Consider the following 17,114-nt stretch of genomic DNA (forward strand, 5'->3'; position numbering starts at 1 on the left):
CAAATATCATAGATTTGATAGCCATCGTCCATAAATATCAGAGTCAGTAGCCATCATACTAAAATATCATAGAGTCGGTAGCCATCATACTCAAACATTGATTCGATAGTCATCGTACACAAATGTCAGAGTCAGTAGCCATCATACTTAAATATCAAAGAGTCAGTAGCCATCATACTAAAATATCATAGAGTCGGTAGCCATCATACTCAAATATCAAAGATTCGATAGCCATCGTACACAAATATCAGAGTTAGTAGCCATCATACTCAAATATCATAGAGTTGGTAGCCAATCTGTCAAAATCTTTATTCATTAGACTGACTAAACAATGTGAAGTGTTTAAATCCTTTCATTTTGACAACAACACATCTCCAGCCAAAACATTTTGTTTAGTCTTTGAATTTGAAGGCTTGTTGCCTTCGAATCTTGTGAGAGTTTTAACCACTCTGTAATAAGAATTTATATAAATGGCCTTGATCAAAGTTTGTTGGCCCAGAATACCTAAGACATTATCAGTTGCTGATTGCCTGGTATGTACATACACAGACATGCACACACTACATAGTATTCACAACTGTGAAATATCATAAGTCCTTTTTATAGTTGCACCATTTTATGTTTCATAAAACTACTAAAAAACTATAATAAACAAAATAAAATAAATGTCATAAATTTTCAATTATTAAATCATTCACACAATTATGATTCCAGCAGCGGCCTATTACAAAGATATTTTTTGTCAGAACAGCATGTTATTTTAATCTATTGTGCATGAGTCAAATTTGGTTTATCACTACTGTTGCACAAAGTGTTCATGTAAGAAGAAAATGCTTAAGATAATACACCTATTCCCTCCTGAGTGAGATGATAGTAGTTTGCTGACTTGTGCTTTTATCCTGTTGCTTTGAAATACAGCTACATTTTCCCGTATGTTTATCTGGCAGTTAAATATCGGACACAGAAAATCATCTTCAGAAAAGGTCAAAACTCAAAGGTTTGCTGAACTTACTTATGATTACAGTTACCTTGAAATAACTACAAATAAGTTAAATATGAAATAGAAAGTGTTAAAAAAGCAGAAGAGAGATAAAGGTAGCAAATGTCTTATTATATATTGACAATAAAACAGTTTTAACATTAACACTTTCATTGCTGCTGATCTGTTATCTTCCCTTTTCATTTTCATTCTGTGCTTATCTCTCTGACAAGGTCACCTCAACCAAAGAGCCACATTAATTAACTGAACATTTTTTAATTATAGCACATCTTGTCCTTTTGGAACCTTAATCATCCAACGTGGAATGCAATCCTGTGATAAACAAGAGTCTGAACAGAAGAACTTTGGACGCAGGCTGCCAATTCACCTGTTCATAGTCACATCATGGCTATCAGAACGACTGCGATCCAAGCGGTATAAATAACAGCTCGCTCTAAAGGACTTCCTTACAGAGCCCATCTGTCTGGTGTACTGTCCAAAAGCAATCATGAAGTTTGTGGCTGTAATTGCTGCGCTCGCCGTCATTTCAGGTAAGAAATAAACAACAACGCAAATTTCTTTTATTTCTTCCCTGTTCTAACCTTTACAATTAATTTAGCAAACTTTAATATAGATTTTATTTCTCTTTTGGACCAATTAATTTAAATATTAGCATTTTTGTCAGAGCATGCTTCGAACTACACTGATTAAAGCAACAGTTTTATTGACTGTCTAGACAGTTTTCTTTGAGAACTTGATGCTATAGATGCATTAACAAACACTCTGAAAATTACTTTTGCTTTTTGTTGAAAATAGTTCGTATAAAATGAGTTGAAACAACAAAATTCTCAATTTTTTTGGGGACAACTTAATTATTTTGTTTAATCCACTTAAATTTGTCAAAACAATTACGATATCTTAATTGATTTGTGTTGGGACAACATGAAAGAATTGTGTGGAACCCAGCATTTACAGTGAATATTCCACACACTAAAGAATATTTGTGCTCCATTCTGACTTTGCAGGCTGCCAGGGGCGATTCCTGTTTCAGGATGAGCCAAGAAGCCGCTGGGAAGAGGCTGTGGATCAGTTCTGGAACCATGTTTCTGAACTGACCACTAGAGCTGAGGAAATGAGGGACAACATAAAGGCCACTCAGCTCGGCAGAGAATTAGAGTGAGTAAACGCTGTGAAACGTCTCAACAGAACAGAAAAACTAAATTGGAAATTGAATTCTAGTGTCAAGAAAGACGACTGAAATGGCTTTCAAATTCTTTGCAGCACACTGATCTCTGACAGCATGATGGAGCTGCAAATGTACAGAGATGACCTGCACTCCAAACTGGCCCCTTACGCTCAGGAAAGAGCCCAGAAGTTCAACGAAGATCTGCAACTTTTGGTCACAAAGCTCCGCACACACATGGAGGAGGCGAAGGATCGTGTCACTGAATACACCGAGGAGCTCCGGACCATGGTGGAGCAGAACTCTGATGAGCTCAAGAACAAGGCTAACTCCTACGCCAAGAAATTAAGGAAACGGTTTAACAAGGACATCCAGGAGATCAACAAGTAAGTTGCTTGTTTTTTGGTCCACTTCTATAAAACATACATATCCTTTCATAAATAAACATAATTCCACATGGAGGATGATGAAATAATTACTTTAATTCCACGTGGATGCAATAAATTGTTTGAATGTAACAGTAAAGAGACTTCTAATGGATAAAACTATTCTATGGCAAATAAATGTTTTTTTACATTTCATTTTTTTACAGTTCATTTTTGTGGAATGGAAAATATATGATGTTTAGTTGGAAAAATGAGGAACTGTATTGTTGATGTATTGAAAAACATCAACACCCCAAAATGGATAAATTTATGAGCATTATCACACGAGTAGCAGTGCGATGTGACTATATCCGCACTGGTGGGAGGCGTGCCGCAGGTCGAGTGACTATATACAGCCCACTGCTATATATATATATATATATATATATATATATATATATATATATATATATATATATATATATATATATATATATATATATGTATATATATATATACACATACATACACACATGACACTGCTACAAGTGTGATATTGCGTTTATACAACAGTTTGACGGCATAATCGTGTGTTTTAAAAAGAATATCAAACATGGAGAGTCTCAAAACCAGTGGTGTAATCTGGCCTATACGCACATATACTCCTATGCCTACTTTTTTCAACAAGCTGTTTGGGTATTACAACTTCTGAGAATCAATGATTGTGTATACCCTCGGTATACTCACTTGTTTTGCTGATTAAATGTGCCTAATTTATGTGTATTCACGTCCTCTTTCACTATATACCAAATGCTTTTTTTTTATTTTAAAAGTCCCCTCGAGTTAAACAGTTGGGTTTTATCACAGCTTAATATACCCAGCCAATTTCCAGGTCTGGGGGGCACTATTAGCTAAGCACAAATCATTAAATAGGATTAGATTATGAGAATCTCGCTTTAAAATTAACAAATTTGTTTAAATATTTTTCCTTTTTAAATTGATATTTCACGCAAAAAAAATTTAAATTGTCATCATTTACTCAACTTTTACTTGTTTCAAACCGGTTTGTCTAATTTTATTCTGTTGGACACAAAGGAAGAAAGAATATTTTGAAGAAAGCTGGAAACCTGTAACCATTGACTTACACAGTATTTGTTTTCCTTTGTTTTCCTTCTTTCCTTATGTTATATTTATATATATTTTGCTAATGAATCAAAGAAACACTGACTTTTGTTGTTTCTTTGCCTACTTTTAAAATTTGGGTTGGGTGGGTAATAGTACACCACCTTTTTTTAAGACTACACCACTGCTCAAAACTCTTTTGTAAGAGGAACTACTTTCTCACGCCATTTCTTCACATCTGCAGCTAACCGTCAGAACAGCAGAAACCGTTGCTCATTAACTAACGTCACTTTAGTGAAATGATTCTCTAGCGTAATATTTAAAGTGATAACAAAACAGGTGATTTTGCTCACATTTTAAGATTATAAAGCTGAACGACATGAAATGCCTTTAGTCTACAGAGATATCTCCCAGTATTTCTCTGTTGCAATCGGGAGATCACAATATTACTGTGGTATAAATACAGCACTACAACATACAAAGGAGAGAGATCGACTTAGAAAGTCATTTATAATGACTTGATCAGCTGTAGTTGATTACGCTGGTTCTCTTAGGGCTTTTTATGCGGTCTCTGTTGCAATCTTGTAGATGAACATCATCAACCATCTTTGCTCAAAGACAGGATAATGGCCACTGACGTGCTCTCTCAGAAATTATACATATTTTAAAATAGGCACTATCCTTATAAATAAACTGCACAGTTGCAATCTTAACAACAACATTTTCGACTAAACAACCTCAAAAGTACATTATGCTGTCCAACAGCAGCAATATTTGTCAAACTGAAGAGTGTCCTCTGCTTGTTGCTGTATGTGGGCAGAGTAATACACAAGGGTGAAGGGTTAAGAGGCTGGACCAATGACGGGCTGTATGAGTGCTGTTATTTGCAGAATATCGCAGATTCAGGAACCAGACAGAACTGTTGTATAAATATGGATATATATAAGGATATAGAGTTGAAATCAGAATTATTAGCCCACCTTTGAATTTTTTGTCTTTTTTAAATATTTCCCAAATTATGTTTAACAGGTGAAGGTAATTTTGACAGTATGTCTAATAATATTTTTTCTTCTGGAGAAAGTCTTATTTGTTTTATTTTGGCTAGAATAAAAGCAGTTTTAATTTTTTTAAAAGCCATTTTAAGGTAAAAAAAATTTGCCTATTTTTTCCAATAGTCCACAGAACAAACCATCAATATACAATAACTTGCCTAATTACCCTATCCTGCCTAGTTAACCTAATTAAACTAGTTAGTCCTTTAAATGTCACTTTAAGCTGTATAGCAGTGTCTTGAAAAATATCTAGTAAAATATTATTTACTGTCATCATGGCAAAGATAAAATAAATCAGTTATTAGAGATGAGTTATTAAAACTATTATGTTTAGAAATGTGTTGAGGAAATCTTTCCATTAAACGAAAATTGGGGAAAAAAATAAATGGTGGGGGCTAATAATTCAGGGGGTTTAATAATTCTGTCTTCAACTGTACTTATAAGCATAAACAAATATAAACATATTTTGATGCAAACTAATATTTTGTCCTTCATTTGATTTATAGGAAAATGTCAACATACCTTGAGGAGGTTCAGTCCCGTGCTTCTCAGAGCGTGGAGGATGTGAAGGATCGTCTGGAGCCTTACTTCACGTCAATGCACGAGCGTGCTCAACAGAAGCTGGTGAATCTGGGAGAAGCGCTGAGAAGCCAGGCTGAGGAAATAAAGGAGAGACTGGAGTCACGAATGCAGGAGCTCAGAGATCAAATTGAGAAGACCAAAGAGAATGTGCACAACACTCTTCAGCAAAAGGCAGAGGATGTACAAAAGTGGTTTGAGCCCTACGTCTCTCAAATCCAGAAGCAAATGGAGCCAGTCTGGGAGAGCCTTTAATGCCAGTGAATAACCTCATTCAAGACTTTCTGAAATAAAGCTATTGGAAATGTAAAGGTGATGTGAAATTGACCAACAGAACTACATGTATGCGGCTACAGACAGTAGCCAATGTAAGCTCAATAAAGAACAGCATATACCACTGTGTATCAATATGCTTGTACAATATTTATATGGGTGATATGTGGGTAATTTGGGTATGTGTAATATATATGGGTCAGTGAGTTGGGTCATTGTCTATATTTATCAAGTCAGTTTGTTAAATTTGTGGGTCAGAATTCAGAATCTATAGACCATTTTGAGGAATGTAAACAATAACAATGGTCCTAACCTATTTCCTGTATTACATTTTTAATTTCCATATAGCTTCCAATAATCCAAAAAAAATGTCCACATATAGATAAATAACGTTATGACCGCCGATTTAACATTAAGATATGATGACATTTCCTCTTGTTAAAGTGACAAAATAGTTTGACCACAAGCAGGTAATGTTCATGGGCCAGTGACATCGCCACATTAAAATGGTTTATAGGCTAGGTTAGAAATCTCATTCGCTTAACTTTTTGGGGGAAAATTTTTGCATAAGAAGTTTTCAACATGAATATTCTTAAAAAAAAAAGCTAGCAAAAATGTAATGTAAGCAAATATTACATTCTAATAACGATTTAACTCGCTTTTTTAAACGACGATTCTACTCAATTAATCAGGCATCGTTGTTTGTCGCTGACACACATATATAACCCCTACAATATATTGTGTGGGTGTTTCCAAAATAATATTTAACTTTTATCCACTTCCAGCGCAACGCAGATATCCCGCGAAGTCTCACGCACTCACCACACACACCTCTCGGTCTTCCGGTCTAACACGGATGTTGTGTTTGGATACACCAGGACCCCACAACAGACCACCACGAGGAACAAATGCAGATGCATTAAACGCGACAAATAATTACACGACAAGAATATCCGTACAGGATTAGCATTAGGAGATTAACGGGAAGACTCATTTCGATGATACATAAATGAAGTAAATGACCGAACGCAAGCCTGGGATCAAGCGCGCGTCCGCAACGGTGAGTGCACGAGCCCACTGTTTTTAACGGGGATTTGAAGAGTCCTTGGTTTTTTTTAATTATTATTTAAGCAATTGTCTATCCAAACTGCTTTATACTTTTTATCGAGCAGGTGACGGCCAGGTTTTAACTGGGCGTCCATATAACTCGTGTTGCATGTACGTTTATGGGTTTTATAGTAAGCTTAATTTGCGAGTTAGCATATAGCTAAAAGGCGCAACCAATCAACAAACAAATTTAAACAAAACCCAAATTTGCAATTTAAATATTATATGTGTACTAGTAACGTAGTAAAATGGATTTTATGTATCGTTTATGGTCGACTGCACAACAAACTCTCACTGAATCCTCCCCCCTGTTGTTTTGAAAGTGCATGGTTTGATGACGCGCAGACATTCACCCTCACACTGTGCATTAAACTTTACATTATAATGTTCTTAACGAATAATGTTTTAATGGTTATTTAAATGTTATGTTTGTTTGTTGGATGCATATGCACTCATGGTCTGAATGAATTTCTGTCTCAGTGAGAGAGAAAGAGCACAATAGTTTCATTACTCTGAAAGAACTTTAAAGTTCAAACCTTGTAAAGTAGATCAAGAACAATTTAATTTTAAATGGATCGAAATTAAAATGCTTGAAGCAAAGTCTTACTATAATCAGCATGTCAGTTTCAGATTTGAGATTAGCATGGATTTTCTTTTAGAATTAAGTAAATGAACGATAATGATCGTGGCCCTGTACAACAAAACCAAATGTTGGTCATTTGTAAGAATTGCCAACAATACATTGTAATGAAAGTCATTAGAATATTAAGTATAAAGCTGGGTAAAGTTGGTTTTATATTCGCACATTCGTTTATTTTAACAGTCCCAATATTGTTTACCACACTAATTAGAATAATTGGTCTGAAAACACATTTAAGTATGACTTTAAAACAACATTAGCACTATTTAAATGACTGTAAGCAGTGTTGTACTTTGATAGTCATTGGCTGCTAACATGATTATATTATGATAATATGATATAAATAATATATCAAACATAATTTATGAGTAATATACATTGTTAGGAACTCAATCTGGACAACTTTAAACAAGTTTTTTTATATTAAGATTTTTCAAGAAATTCAAATTCCAAATTTTCAAATAGTTGCATTTCACCTAAATACCATCCTATCTTAACAAACCATAAAATTAAATATCCCAAAATTGACACTTATTATTGGATTTGTGGTCCAGGGTTACAATTTTATTCAACGGGCTAAATAAGGGGTGTCCAAACTCAGTCCTGGAGGGCCGGTGTTCTGCAGATTTTATCTTCATTCTTGCAGGTGTGTTGAGGCAAGTTGTTTCTAGAAAGCCTAGTAAGAGCTTGATTAGCTAGTGCAGGCATGTCTGATTGGGGTTGGAACAAAATTTTGCAGGGCACCGGCCCTCCAGTACCGAGTTCGGGCACCCCTGGTCTAGATGGTCATCTATGTTAAGTTTTTAAATCTCAAAAAGGGAGTTCTGTTTTCTAACATAAAATATATAGATGCATACAATCATTTTTGGTTTAACAAATATAATATATAATGACATCAGTATAATCAATACTTTTGCCTATAAAAAAGACAAAACATAATAAATTAGTAAACGCAGTAGAAAATAATAACTAATTGAAATGGAATGAAAATGCTAAATAAAATGCTATCTGCGATGTTTGTTTTGGTTGTTTAGTGCTATTTATATCATGCTTTGCATCGTTTGTTGTCTAAAAATTTCTTTTAATTGTTTTAACAAAACTCTAGCACTTATTGTGTAAATAAATTATATTATACATTATTTGTGAGTCGCTTCCAGGTAGCGGTCATTATATACACACCGTTTGCTAGTCCCAAAGTCTGTATGAGTTTTTTTGTTCGTTTGAACACAAACTGCAAATGGTTGATAACCAAACAGTTAATGGTAACGGGACAAAATGCATGAAAAGCAATGGTTTCCATAAACAATTTCAATTTTTTATTTTGTGATGAACTGTCCCTATAAATGATCTCGTAACTTAAATTCAAATTTTTTTAGCCCCAAACAGGCATTTTATGAAATTATTTTAATTGAGATCAACCATTTTGGGTACCATGGATGGCGAGTCACCACTATGGAATGAACACAAAAGCCATAACAGTAGCGTTCCCTATGATGCAGCAGGGGAACATCAGGAGGTAAGTTTCAGTAATTATATTTTTATACATTATGATAAAGTGACAGGAACTAAGGAGAAAAATTAACTCAAATCACCTGGCTCCAAATGTTGCCTAAGATAGTTTTCAATTGTAAAACTAAATAGCAACAACATAAGGATCCTTCCACTTCACTGTTTATTAACTAAAACTTTATTTTATTTTATTGTAGAGTCATGATTTATTAGGAGACGACTCTGCTTCTGGAGAACCCCTGTCATCTTATATGAGTGGTGCAATTAAGGCTTTATTACCAGATTACCATGAAAATTCCCCATCAATAACAACAACATCTGTTGAATATCCATATTCTCTCGATAACCATTGTCTGAAACCTGGAACTAGGATGGATGATAATATAGCAGGGGAGAAAACAGACAGTGTCAAACATTTGCTTCCTCTAAGATGTGACCAATATGTGCCACAAGAAAAGGTATGCAAGTTCTGCAGCACATACTCTAAATCGATTATTACATTTACATAGTTTCTCCAGTGTAGCCCAATAATGTTTGTTTTTTACAGGATCAAGAAATAGACCAAGGAAACTGTAATTGGACATCGGTGCTCCAAGACACTCTAGAGATGAGTAATGGAGTGGAAATGGAACAGACTTTATCAATGGGTGTATGTGTCCCCATGATAGACTTGAATCCTATATATAAAGGACCTGATACTGAGGCAAAATTTGCAATTAATGACCACAACCAGATAGCAGAAGCCAGATTAATCAAGGGGCAAGGAGGAAAAGGAGAACTTGATTCTTTTTTTCCAGTGGTATCTGATGGCAGTAGTCCAAAGAAAGGAGTTTTGGAAATGGTAGGTTCTCATATAAAAAATATGTTGACTGTCGATTTTATATGAATGAATAATTAAATTATTGTTATGTATTTAATTTATTTGTAGGGGAATAATGAGAAGCCAGTCTCTTTGGATGCTGTATTATCTGTGGAAAAAGAAGAACTTGAAATGACTGGAATCAGAGAATATGAGTCAGGCTTATTACCAGGATTTAACAACAGTTTGTACTCTCCTTTTTCTTCATCGGGTGGTTTTTTAAAAAGCAAAACAATTCCTTTGGTCACACACTCTTTTGAACCCACCCTCCATGGAGCAACAGAAGAATGTGAGAAGCCTTGCAAAGATGTCAGTCCTATAAAAAATGAAGACACAAACAATTCCTTCAACCATTCAAAAGTAAACAATGAATCTGTTCACAGACCTGCTTCTGTATATGGGCTACATCATCTTGATCTTCAGAAGGTCACAGATGGAAAAACTTCAGTTGAATCACATGATCATTCCTCAGAGCATGATGTGCAAGATGAGAAGGCAGACATTATCAATCTAGAGGTCTCTAAGAGTACAGTAATAAAACAAACTGCAACATGTCTGCCCAAAGCGCAATACCTTGAAAGTAAACTTGAAACATTTCATGATCATGTACCTGTTATAGCCTCAGTGAGCAGCCAAAATGCAGCTATGGCCAAATGTGAAAACTTGGAACACGGGACCTCTGAAAGTACTCCCTCTGAGCCTGAAAGAGTTGAAAAGGTATCAATTAAAACAAATAATGCTGAACCAGACCTAAAGGTGGAAACAAAAATTGCCATTGGAATTTATAACTCTTCTTCAGGAACTGAGACGATTCAAGATCAACCTTTTGTATCTGACAAAAATCACACAGATATTAAATGTAAGGATTCTGGGGTGGAGCAATGGGAAAAGAGACAACTAAATGAGCTTTGTCTTCAAGAGAACAATTCAAAGAACACTACACTGATACTGACCTCAACTCCAGAAAAAGATAGAGATGAATGTGAAATTCATGTACAGGAGAAACAAACCCAAGAAAGCCCAAGTGCAATTCTTCTGCCTTTTGAAAAAAATGAGCAAAACTCTGAAAAAAGTGAAAAGAATTCTTACAATGTCACTTCAGAAAGCAGTATTCCTCCACCAATTGAGAGTATTAAGGCAGCTCCATCTTCTCCCACATCCTGGACAGACTGCTCCTCTCAGAATAACATGCAGAAAACATTGCAAATGCATAAGAAACGAAAAAGAAAAAGAACTGAGCTTGAACAATTATTTGAACCAATGCACAGTAAAAAAGAGGACTGTCCTGTGTATGAATCTGATATATTAGACACCCCTGTAAAACCAGGCACAACTGGATGCGAAAGAGCTAATCCAAACAATTCATTGTCTGATCAAGAGAGTTCTGCATTAAAAGAGGGGGACAATACAAATGATGCAAACTCTCCTTCATCTAAAAGAAAATCTTGTCATTCACAACTGGAAGTGTCACAACTTGAGCTAGTGACAGATCCAGCAGAGACCTCACAAAAACAAGGTCATAGCTGCTCTGAAGCCACTCAGGAAAAAATGCAATCAAATGCTAGGGTCAACAGGAAAGCTGGTTCTAAAAGGAAACTGAAGAAAAGAAGGAAGTTGCATTTAAAAGTAAAAAGCTCTGATAAACCAGAAGAGGACTATACATCACATTCTAAGGTCAGCAAAAACACCTTGGTGAAAGAAGGTAGTAATCCAACTGTAACCCAAGAGGCCATCTCTAGTTTAGAGTCCAGTGCATTTTCAGAACATGGCACAGATTTAGTGGACTTTGAAATACATCAGAAGGTTACCCCTACTATCAAGGTCTCTAAAGACAAAAAGGATAAGCATGAAGCTAGTCCACTGAATACACAGTCTTCACTAGACTCCACAATTAGAATAGATCCTGTTTTAATCTTAGAGACTGAATCTTCAGACATTCAGAACAACCTAATGACATTAAGGCAAAGGAAAAGAGTAGATATCAAGCCAACAATAATACCCAATGTCTGCCCACAAGAGGATACTGTCTTACCAACAAATTCTAAAGAAAACCTACTCACTTCCGATATGAAGACTGTCACAGGAAAAAGATCTGTCAAGAAAGGTACTAAAAAAGATGACAATGAAACTACTCCTTTGGACATAGAGCCTTTTACAGCCACTCCAAAACAAACAGATCCTGTTTCAACTGCAGAAACTGAAGCAGAGTCTTCTGCTGTCCTTAGGACACAGAGGAAGTCACCAAAAAAGAAAATGCCACATACTAATCATGAAGCCATACATTTACCTGCAGCAGACCAAACCCCTCAACTAAGTGTTTTGAATAAATCGACAGAACCTGATTCCAGCATTGCGCAACCAAATAAAAGAAGGTTCAGAACAAGAAAAACATTTGACACAGTCAATGACAACTGTAAACCTACTAAACACATTTCTACAGCTGATTCTGGACCTGCTGAAGAATCTGAATATTCAGGTGTCAGCCAACAGACACCAAATAAACAGACACCTAAAGATATCCAAACAATACAAGAAATCCCTCCATTTGATTCCATGGCAGCCACAGAGATTGATGATTCTGATGATCTTGACCAAAAGAAGACAAAAGGGATAGCAAAAAGAGAGGATATGAAGGCCACTAAACACAAACCTCATGTAATCAGAAATCTTCGAAAACCAGATACAATGCAGAAAGAATATTCAGAGTCAATTAATATTACAAACTCAAGGTCAGAAGACATGACAAGCAAATGTATTCAAAAGAGAACATTACTCAGAAATGTTTCATATAAGGACCATACTGAACATCCACCGGTGTCTTTGGGTAAAGATCTAACACGAAGCTCCTGCATAAAAACAGACATTGAACATGACACGGCTGAAAGTCATGAGGAAAATCCGGTTTTCATCACCAATGAACCAAGTCCTCAGAGCTCACCGATGAAGGCAAAGAAAACCAGAGGAAAACATTTGTTCAATAAAGAAGAAATTGAACAAAGTATTGTCTTAGAGCCAGCCAAAAGAGAAGAAAAACATTCAGATGTGCCATCTGCCATAATAGAGGTAGACTCTGAAAATATAAAAAAGACTGTTGTATCACAGCAACCTGTAAAAGATGGCACTGTGGTTGATCAAAATGATACAGTTGAGGAAGAGACTAGAATTACAGTCCTCCATGCTGCAAAAACTCCTAAGACAAAGAGTCAAAAAGTTGGTCAGAAGAAAAAGATGTTGGTAGTCCTGTTAACTCACGTTAAAGAGGAGGAAATGTCTGATGATGACAGAATAGCAGACATCACTGAGAGTCATACAAGACCTGGAGAAACTCTTTTTAGTTCTATGCAAACTACTGATGTTAAAGACCAAGACAATGTTGAACAAAAACAAGGAAACCCCCTCTCAGATAAAATCACAATGTTTTCAGATAATAATGAGTGTAATGCAAGACTCGGAGAGACTCTTACTAGTCCCATGGATATGACTGATTGTGAAGACCAAAGCAATGTTGAACAAAAGCCACGAAAACGAGGAAGACCTTCTTTAAATAAGAGTACAGAGTTTTCAGACATCACTGAGTGTCAAGCTAGACTTGGAGAGACTCTTTATAATCCCATGCAAACTACTGATTGTGAAGACCACAACGTTGAACAAAAGCCACGAAAACGAGGAAGGCCTCCCAAAAAAAACAATAAAAACATGATATTTGTAGCACATTTAGAAGATAACATTTCTTCGTCTGTAGAGATTTCAGAATTTTCTTCAAGTCAAGACAGCACAGAAAAATCTGTCAATGCAGCAGAAAGTTCAGTGATTCAGAAAGATGTTGAATTTCTTAAAATGGGAAAGGTTGTGGAGGTGAAAAACCGTGTTAGGGTTAACAAACAATTGGGAATTGACACGTCAGATTCCGCTCAGAGTACTACTGATCCTTTGTCACAAAACAGCCCTTCTCCTACGCGTAAAAAAGGGAAGAACTTTGAAAAGCCAATAAGAAACTTGAGAGTATCCAGCAGGTTATCCGAAGCATTATTCAAAGAGTCACAAAAAGCAAACAAACCTTCCTTTCCTCAAAATGCCATAGAAGTTTTCAAAGGGGAAGGGAAAACATCATTGTCTATGCCTGGAGTAGCAGAGAATCTGAAACTCTGTGAGAAAACTACTGTACAAGAAGGTGTGCTGGCAGATATAAAGATTGAAAATAAAGTGAAAAGAAGAAAACGTGGTCAGAAGAGAGACAGAATTAAAGCGCCATCTCTTGATCAAAGATTAAATTCCAAGTCAACAGAAATTGTGAAGAAACCTCTCACATGCAAATACTGTGGCATTTCTTTTCGACATATTACAGCATACACCGTTCATCGGCGCATTCATACAGGTGACAAACCTTACAAATGCAAGATCTGCGGAAAAACCTTTGCTCAACTGTCAAAACTAAAGTCACACCATAATGTACATACTCAAGATACCTCTTTTCCTTGTCCTTGCTGTAATCGTAGGTTCATGCAGAAAAAAGAGTTGCTATGCCATTTTAAAGTCCACCTTAAGGAATCAAAAACAAACAGTGAACCACAGAAGGACCTCAGTAGCAAGAGAAATGCTTTATCAAATGTGTCTTCAGAGACCGCAAACAATTACAGGTGCCTTATTTGCAAGAAGAACTTTGTAAACCAGGACAAGTTGGAGATTCACATGCAGACGCATGAAATGGAAAAGCCCTTGTCTTGTAAAGACTGTGGAAAGAACTTCTGGAATCCATCAAGCCTCACAGCTCATGAAAAAACACATTGGCCTGTGAAACCATACGCTTGCTCGATTTGTGGGAAAGGCTTTAATCAACTTAAAGCCCTGAAAAAGCATTCTCAAAACCATGCCGGTGAGACCCCTTTCTCTTGCTTTCACTGTGGTCATGCATTCAGTGACCTGTCTGCACTTAGAATGCACCAAGCATCCAAAACCTGCATTGCAAGGAAGAATGTCGAGGCAAACAGTAACATCGAGGGTTTCATTGTAAGTCAAGGAGTTGATGGTCAAGTGAACACACCAGTGTTCTTCAAGTGCCAAATATGCAAACAGCTTTTCAGGAAATGGTGCCAATACACTCTTCATCTTCAAACACACACCAGCTCCCCCCCATACATTTGCTTTTCTTGTGGACAGTGTTATGAGACAGATTCAGAGATGAATGTTCATTGTAAGGTTTGTTGCCAGTCAAGTGGAGAGGAGAAGATTTGTGGTACATCACTCTCAGAAATCACGCAAGGAGTTTCACTGTCATCTAAAAGTTTACCAAGTACAGGAACCCGGCAGAATTCTCAAATGCCGACTAGCTCAGAACGGCTTGCGGAACCTGTACAAACAAATAACAAAGTTCTTACAAAACTTCCTGAAGCTATTACTATCCAGTTACCCATCAAACTCCCAAGCAACCAATTACCAACTCCTAGTGAAGTTATCTCTGCTTCCAGAAGTAGCTCTCCAAGTCTTTGGAATTATAAATGTTCAAGTTGTGGACAGCGATTCAAGCAATACAAGTCTTTGAGTGTTCATCTACAAACTCATGCTGCTGGTTTCAGATATACTTGCACACATTGTGGACAGTTCTTTGAAAGCTGGAGTAAACTATGGTTACATCAGCGACGTCATCGTCTGAAAAACCGCAGTTTCTCCTGTAATCAGTGCAATCTGCAGTTCCGCTTCTTCGGTTCATTTAAAGAGCATATGATTGATCATGCAGGGCATAGCCCGTATGTTTGTACAGTCTGTCCTAAAACCTTCACTGAGGAGGCAAGCTTACATGCTCACCAATGTGAGTCTCATAACCTTCGTACAAGTCTCAAATGCGATGTCTGTTCTAAGACTTTCAGTAATTTAAGTAACTTAATCAAGCACAGTCTCCTGCACAATGGTTCTACCTCTCACATTTGTCTTTCTTGCAATCTCCCATTCACAAATTCAAGAGTCCTAAAGGAACATTTGAGGACACACACAAACCCCGGACCAGCCCTTCCTGATCTTCCATTGAAGCCACTCAGTTTTCCTCACAAATGTAAGAAGTGCAAAGCTAGTTTCTCAACAGGAGATTTGCTTTATGCTCATCAGATTTGCCATTCCAGAGACGCAAAGACACTAGGCCGTCCAGCAGTAGTACCCACCTCAAAATCACCTACTACACCCTCCACTCGAAAGAATCATGTATCAAACCTCAATCTTGACAGCATCCCTGATGATGACACCCTGTATCTTTATACCCACCCAGACAAGCTCTATGTGCCCCCTAGTCGCAAAGTACAGCCTCCGGTCATTAATTTGGACCCTGATAAAAACGTAGAGGCATTGGACGCTCAGAATACTGAACCTCCAAACAATGAAATCACTTCTCAGTCTGACAGTACACCTCTCCCTCAGGCCACACCAGATCAGGAGGAAACAACCAGCCTGAATTCCTGTCCTGAACTTCCAAACAATGAAATCACTTCTCAGTCTGATAGCACACATCTACCTCAGGCCACACCAGACCAGGAAGCGACCAATGCAAGTTTAAATGAAAGCGTAAAAGAGATAGCAGATGATCAAGATAATACTGGCCGCAAGTATCAGACAAGATCTACATTTGTGAAAAGAAATGTTGATATGGAGTTACGAACACTTGCTCAGCAAGGGTCAGAGGAGAGTTTTGAATGTGCGGACTGTACTGAAAAACTAACCAGCGTCTTAAGCCTTTATGAACATTACATACTTCATGCATTGGGCGATACATATGTACACTGATAATCCTGGCAAGTAGTCATTTTACCACATTTTTACATTTTAATGTTTTGCCAGAGGACTATTTTGGGGGGTTTTGAAACCATTATTGGCAAAATGGTCAACTGACATAATGAAAAAAAGTGACTCTTATATTCTCTTTCAACCCTGAGGTTCATTGGGTTTAAAGAGTTGACTGTACTACTTAGATTATCTTTAATTGTGTCTGTACTGCACCTTTATCCTCTTGATATCTCCTATTGTGCCTTCAGTGATAGGTGTGGTTCTGTACAATATCTTTATATTGCTATACACAAATCTGCTTAACAACACATCCTGATAGTTCTCCCCCTGTAGAATCAATTTCTTGTTTTCAACATGCTCCAAAACTAAATTCTGTTAGAAAAGATGGTTAAATATAGGTTAACTCTGAGACGTCATATATGAATATGTGGATGTGGCAAAACATACTGTATATTGTACAAATGTGTAGATCTTAAGATCATTAGAATATTTCTAGAAAAAACTGTTTGCTTTGAAAATTATATACTTTTCATTCAAATCAGTTTTTTTTTAATAAAATATACTAGCGTATTTTTCATGTGTATTTTCATTATTGCCTCATACAACCTGCAAGCCAAGGTAATACATATCTGGATATAAATTTTTATCTGATGTCATGGTTTAACGGCACAGAAAAAA

General features: G+C 36.6%; 2 protein-coding genes across 2 annotated transcripts; both read left to right on the forward strand.

The window, feature by feature from the left end:
- Window positions 1-1,420: 1,420 nt before the first annotated feature.
- On the forward strand, window positions 1,421-5,682 carry apoea (apolipoprotein Ea). The gene is made up of 4 exons (XM_056479091.1): window positions 1,421-1,530; window positions 2,005-2,155; window positions 2,261-2,548; window positions 5,208-5,682. The coding sequence occupies exons 1-4, from the start codon at window positions 1,488-1,490 to the stop codon at window positions 5,533-5,535; spliced, it is 810 nt and encodes a 269-aa protein (XP_056335066.1). The 5' UTR covers window positions 1,421-1,487; the 3' UTR covers window positions 5,536-5,682.
- Window positions 5,683-5,782: 100 nt separating this feature from the next.
- si:ch73-347e22.4 (uncharacterized) lies at window positions 5,783-17,006 on the forward strand. Its single transcript, XM_056479090.1, has 5 exons — window positions 5,783-6,613; window positions 8,677-8,816; window positions 9,007-9,267; window positions 9,357-9,650; window positions 9,738-17,006. Exons 2-5 carry the CDS (start codon window positions 8,733-8,735, stop codon window positions 16,434-16,436), a joined length of 7,338 nt encoding a protein of 2,445 aa, XP_056335065.1. The 5' UTR covers window positions 5,783-6,613; window positions 8,677-8,732; the 3' UTR covers window positions 16,437-17,006.
- Window positions 17,007-17,114: the final 108 nt, after the last annotated feature.

The sequence above is a fragment of the Danio aesculapii genome, chromosome 19 (assembly GCF_903798145.1).
Source record: "Danio aesculapii chromosome 19, fDanAes4.1, whole genome shotgun sequence".
In the NCBI taxonomy this organism is placed as follows: Eukaryota; Metazoa; Chordata; class Actinopteri; order Cypriniformes; family Danionidae; genus Danio; species Danio aesculapii.

Bases quoted from the DNA above. Each gene is read 5' to 3' on its own strand.
- apoea (XM_056479091.1), top strand. From the start codon at position 1,488: ATGAAGTTTGTGGCTGTAATTGCTGCGCTCGCCGTCATTTCAG. The intron at 1,531-2,004 runs GTAAGAAATAAA...CTGACTTTGCAG, and splicing joins TGCGCTCGCCGTCATTTCAG to GCTGCCAGGGGCGATTCCTG. The intron at 2,549-5,207 runs GTAAGTTGCTTG...TTTGATTTATAG, and splicing joins GACATCCAGGAGATCAACAA to GAAAATGTCAACATACCTTG.
- si:ch73-347e22.4 (XM_056479090.1), top strand. From the start codon at position 8,733: ATGGATGGCGAGTCACCACTATGGAATGAACACAAAAGCCATAACAGT. The intron at 8,817-9,006 runs GTAAGTTTCAGT...ATTTTATTGTAG, and splicing joins CAGCAGGGGAACATCAGGAG to AGTCATGATTTATTAGGAGA. The intron at 9,651-9,737 runs GTAGGTTCTCAT...ATTTATTTGTAG, and splicing joins AGAAAGGAGTTTTGGAAATG to GGGAATAATGAGAAGCCAGT.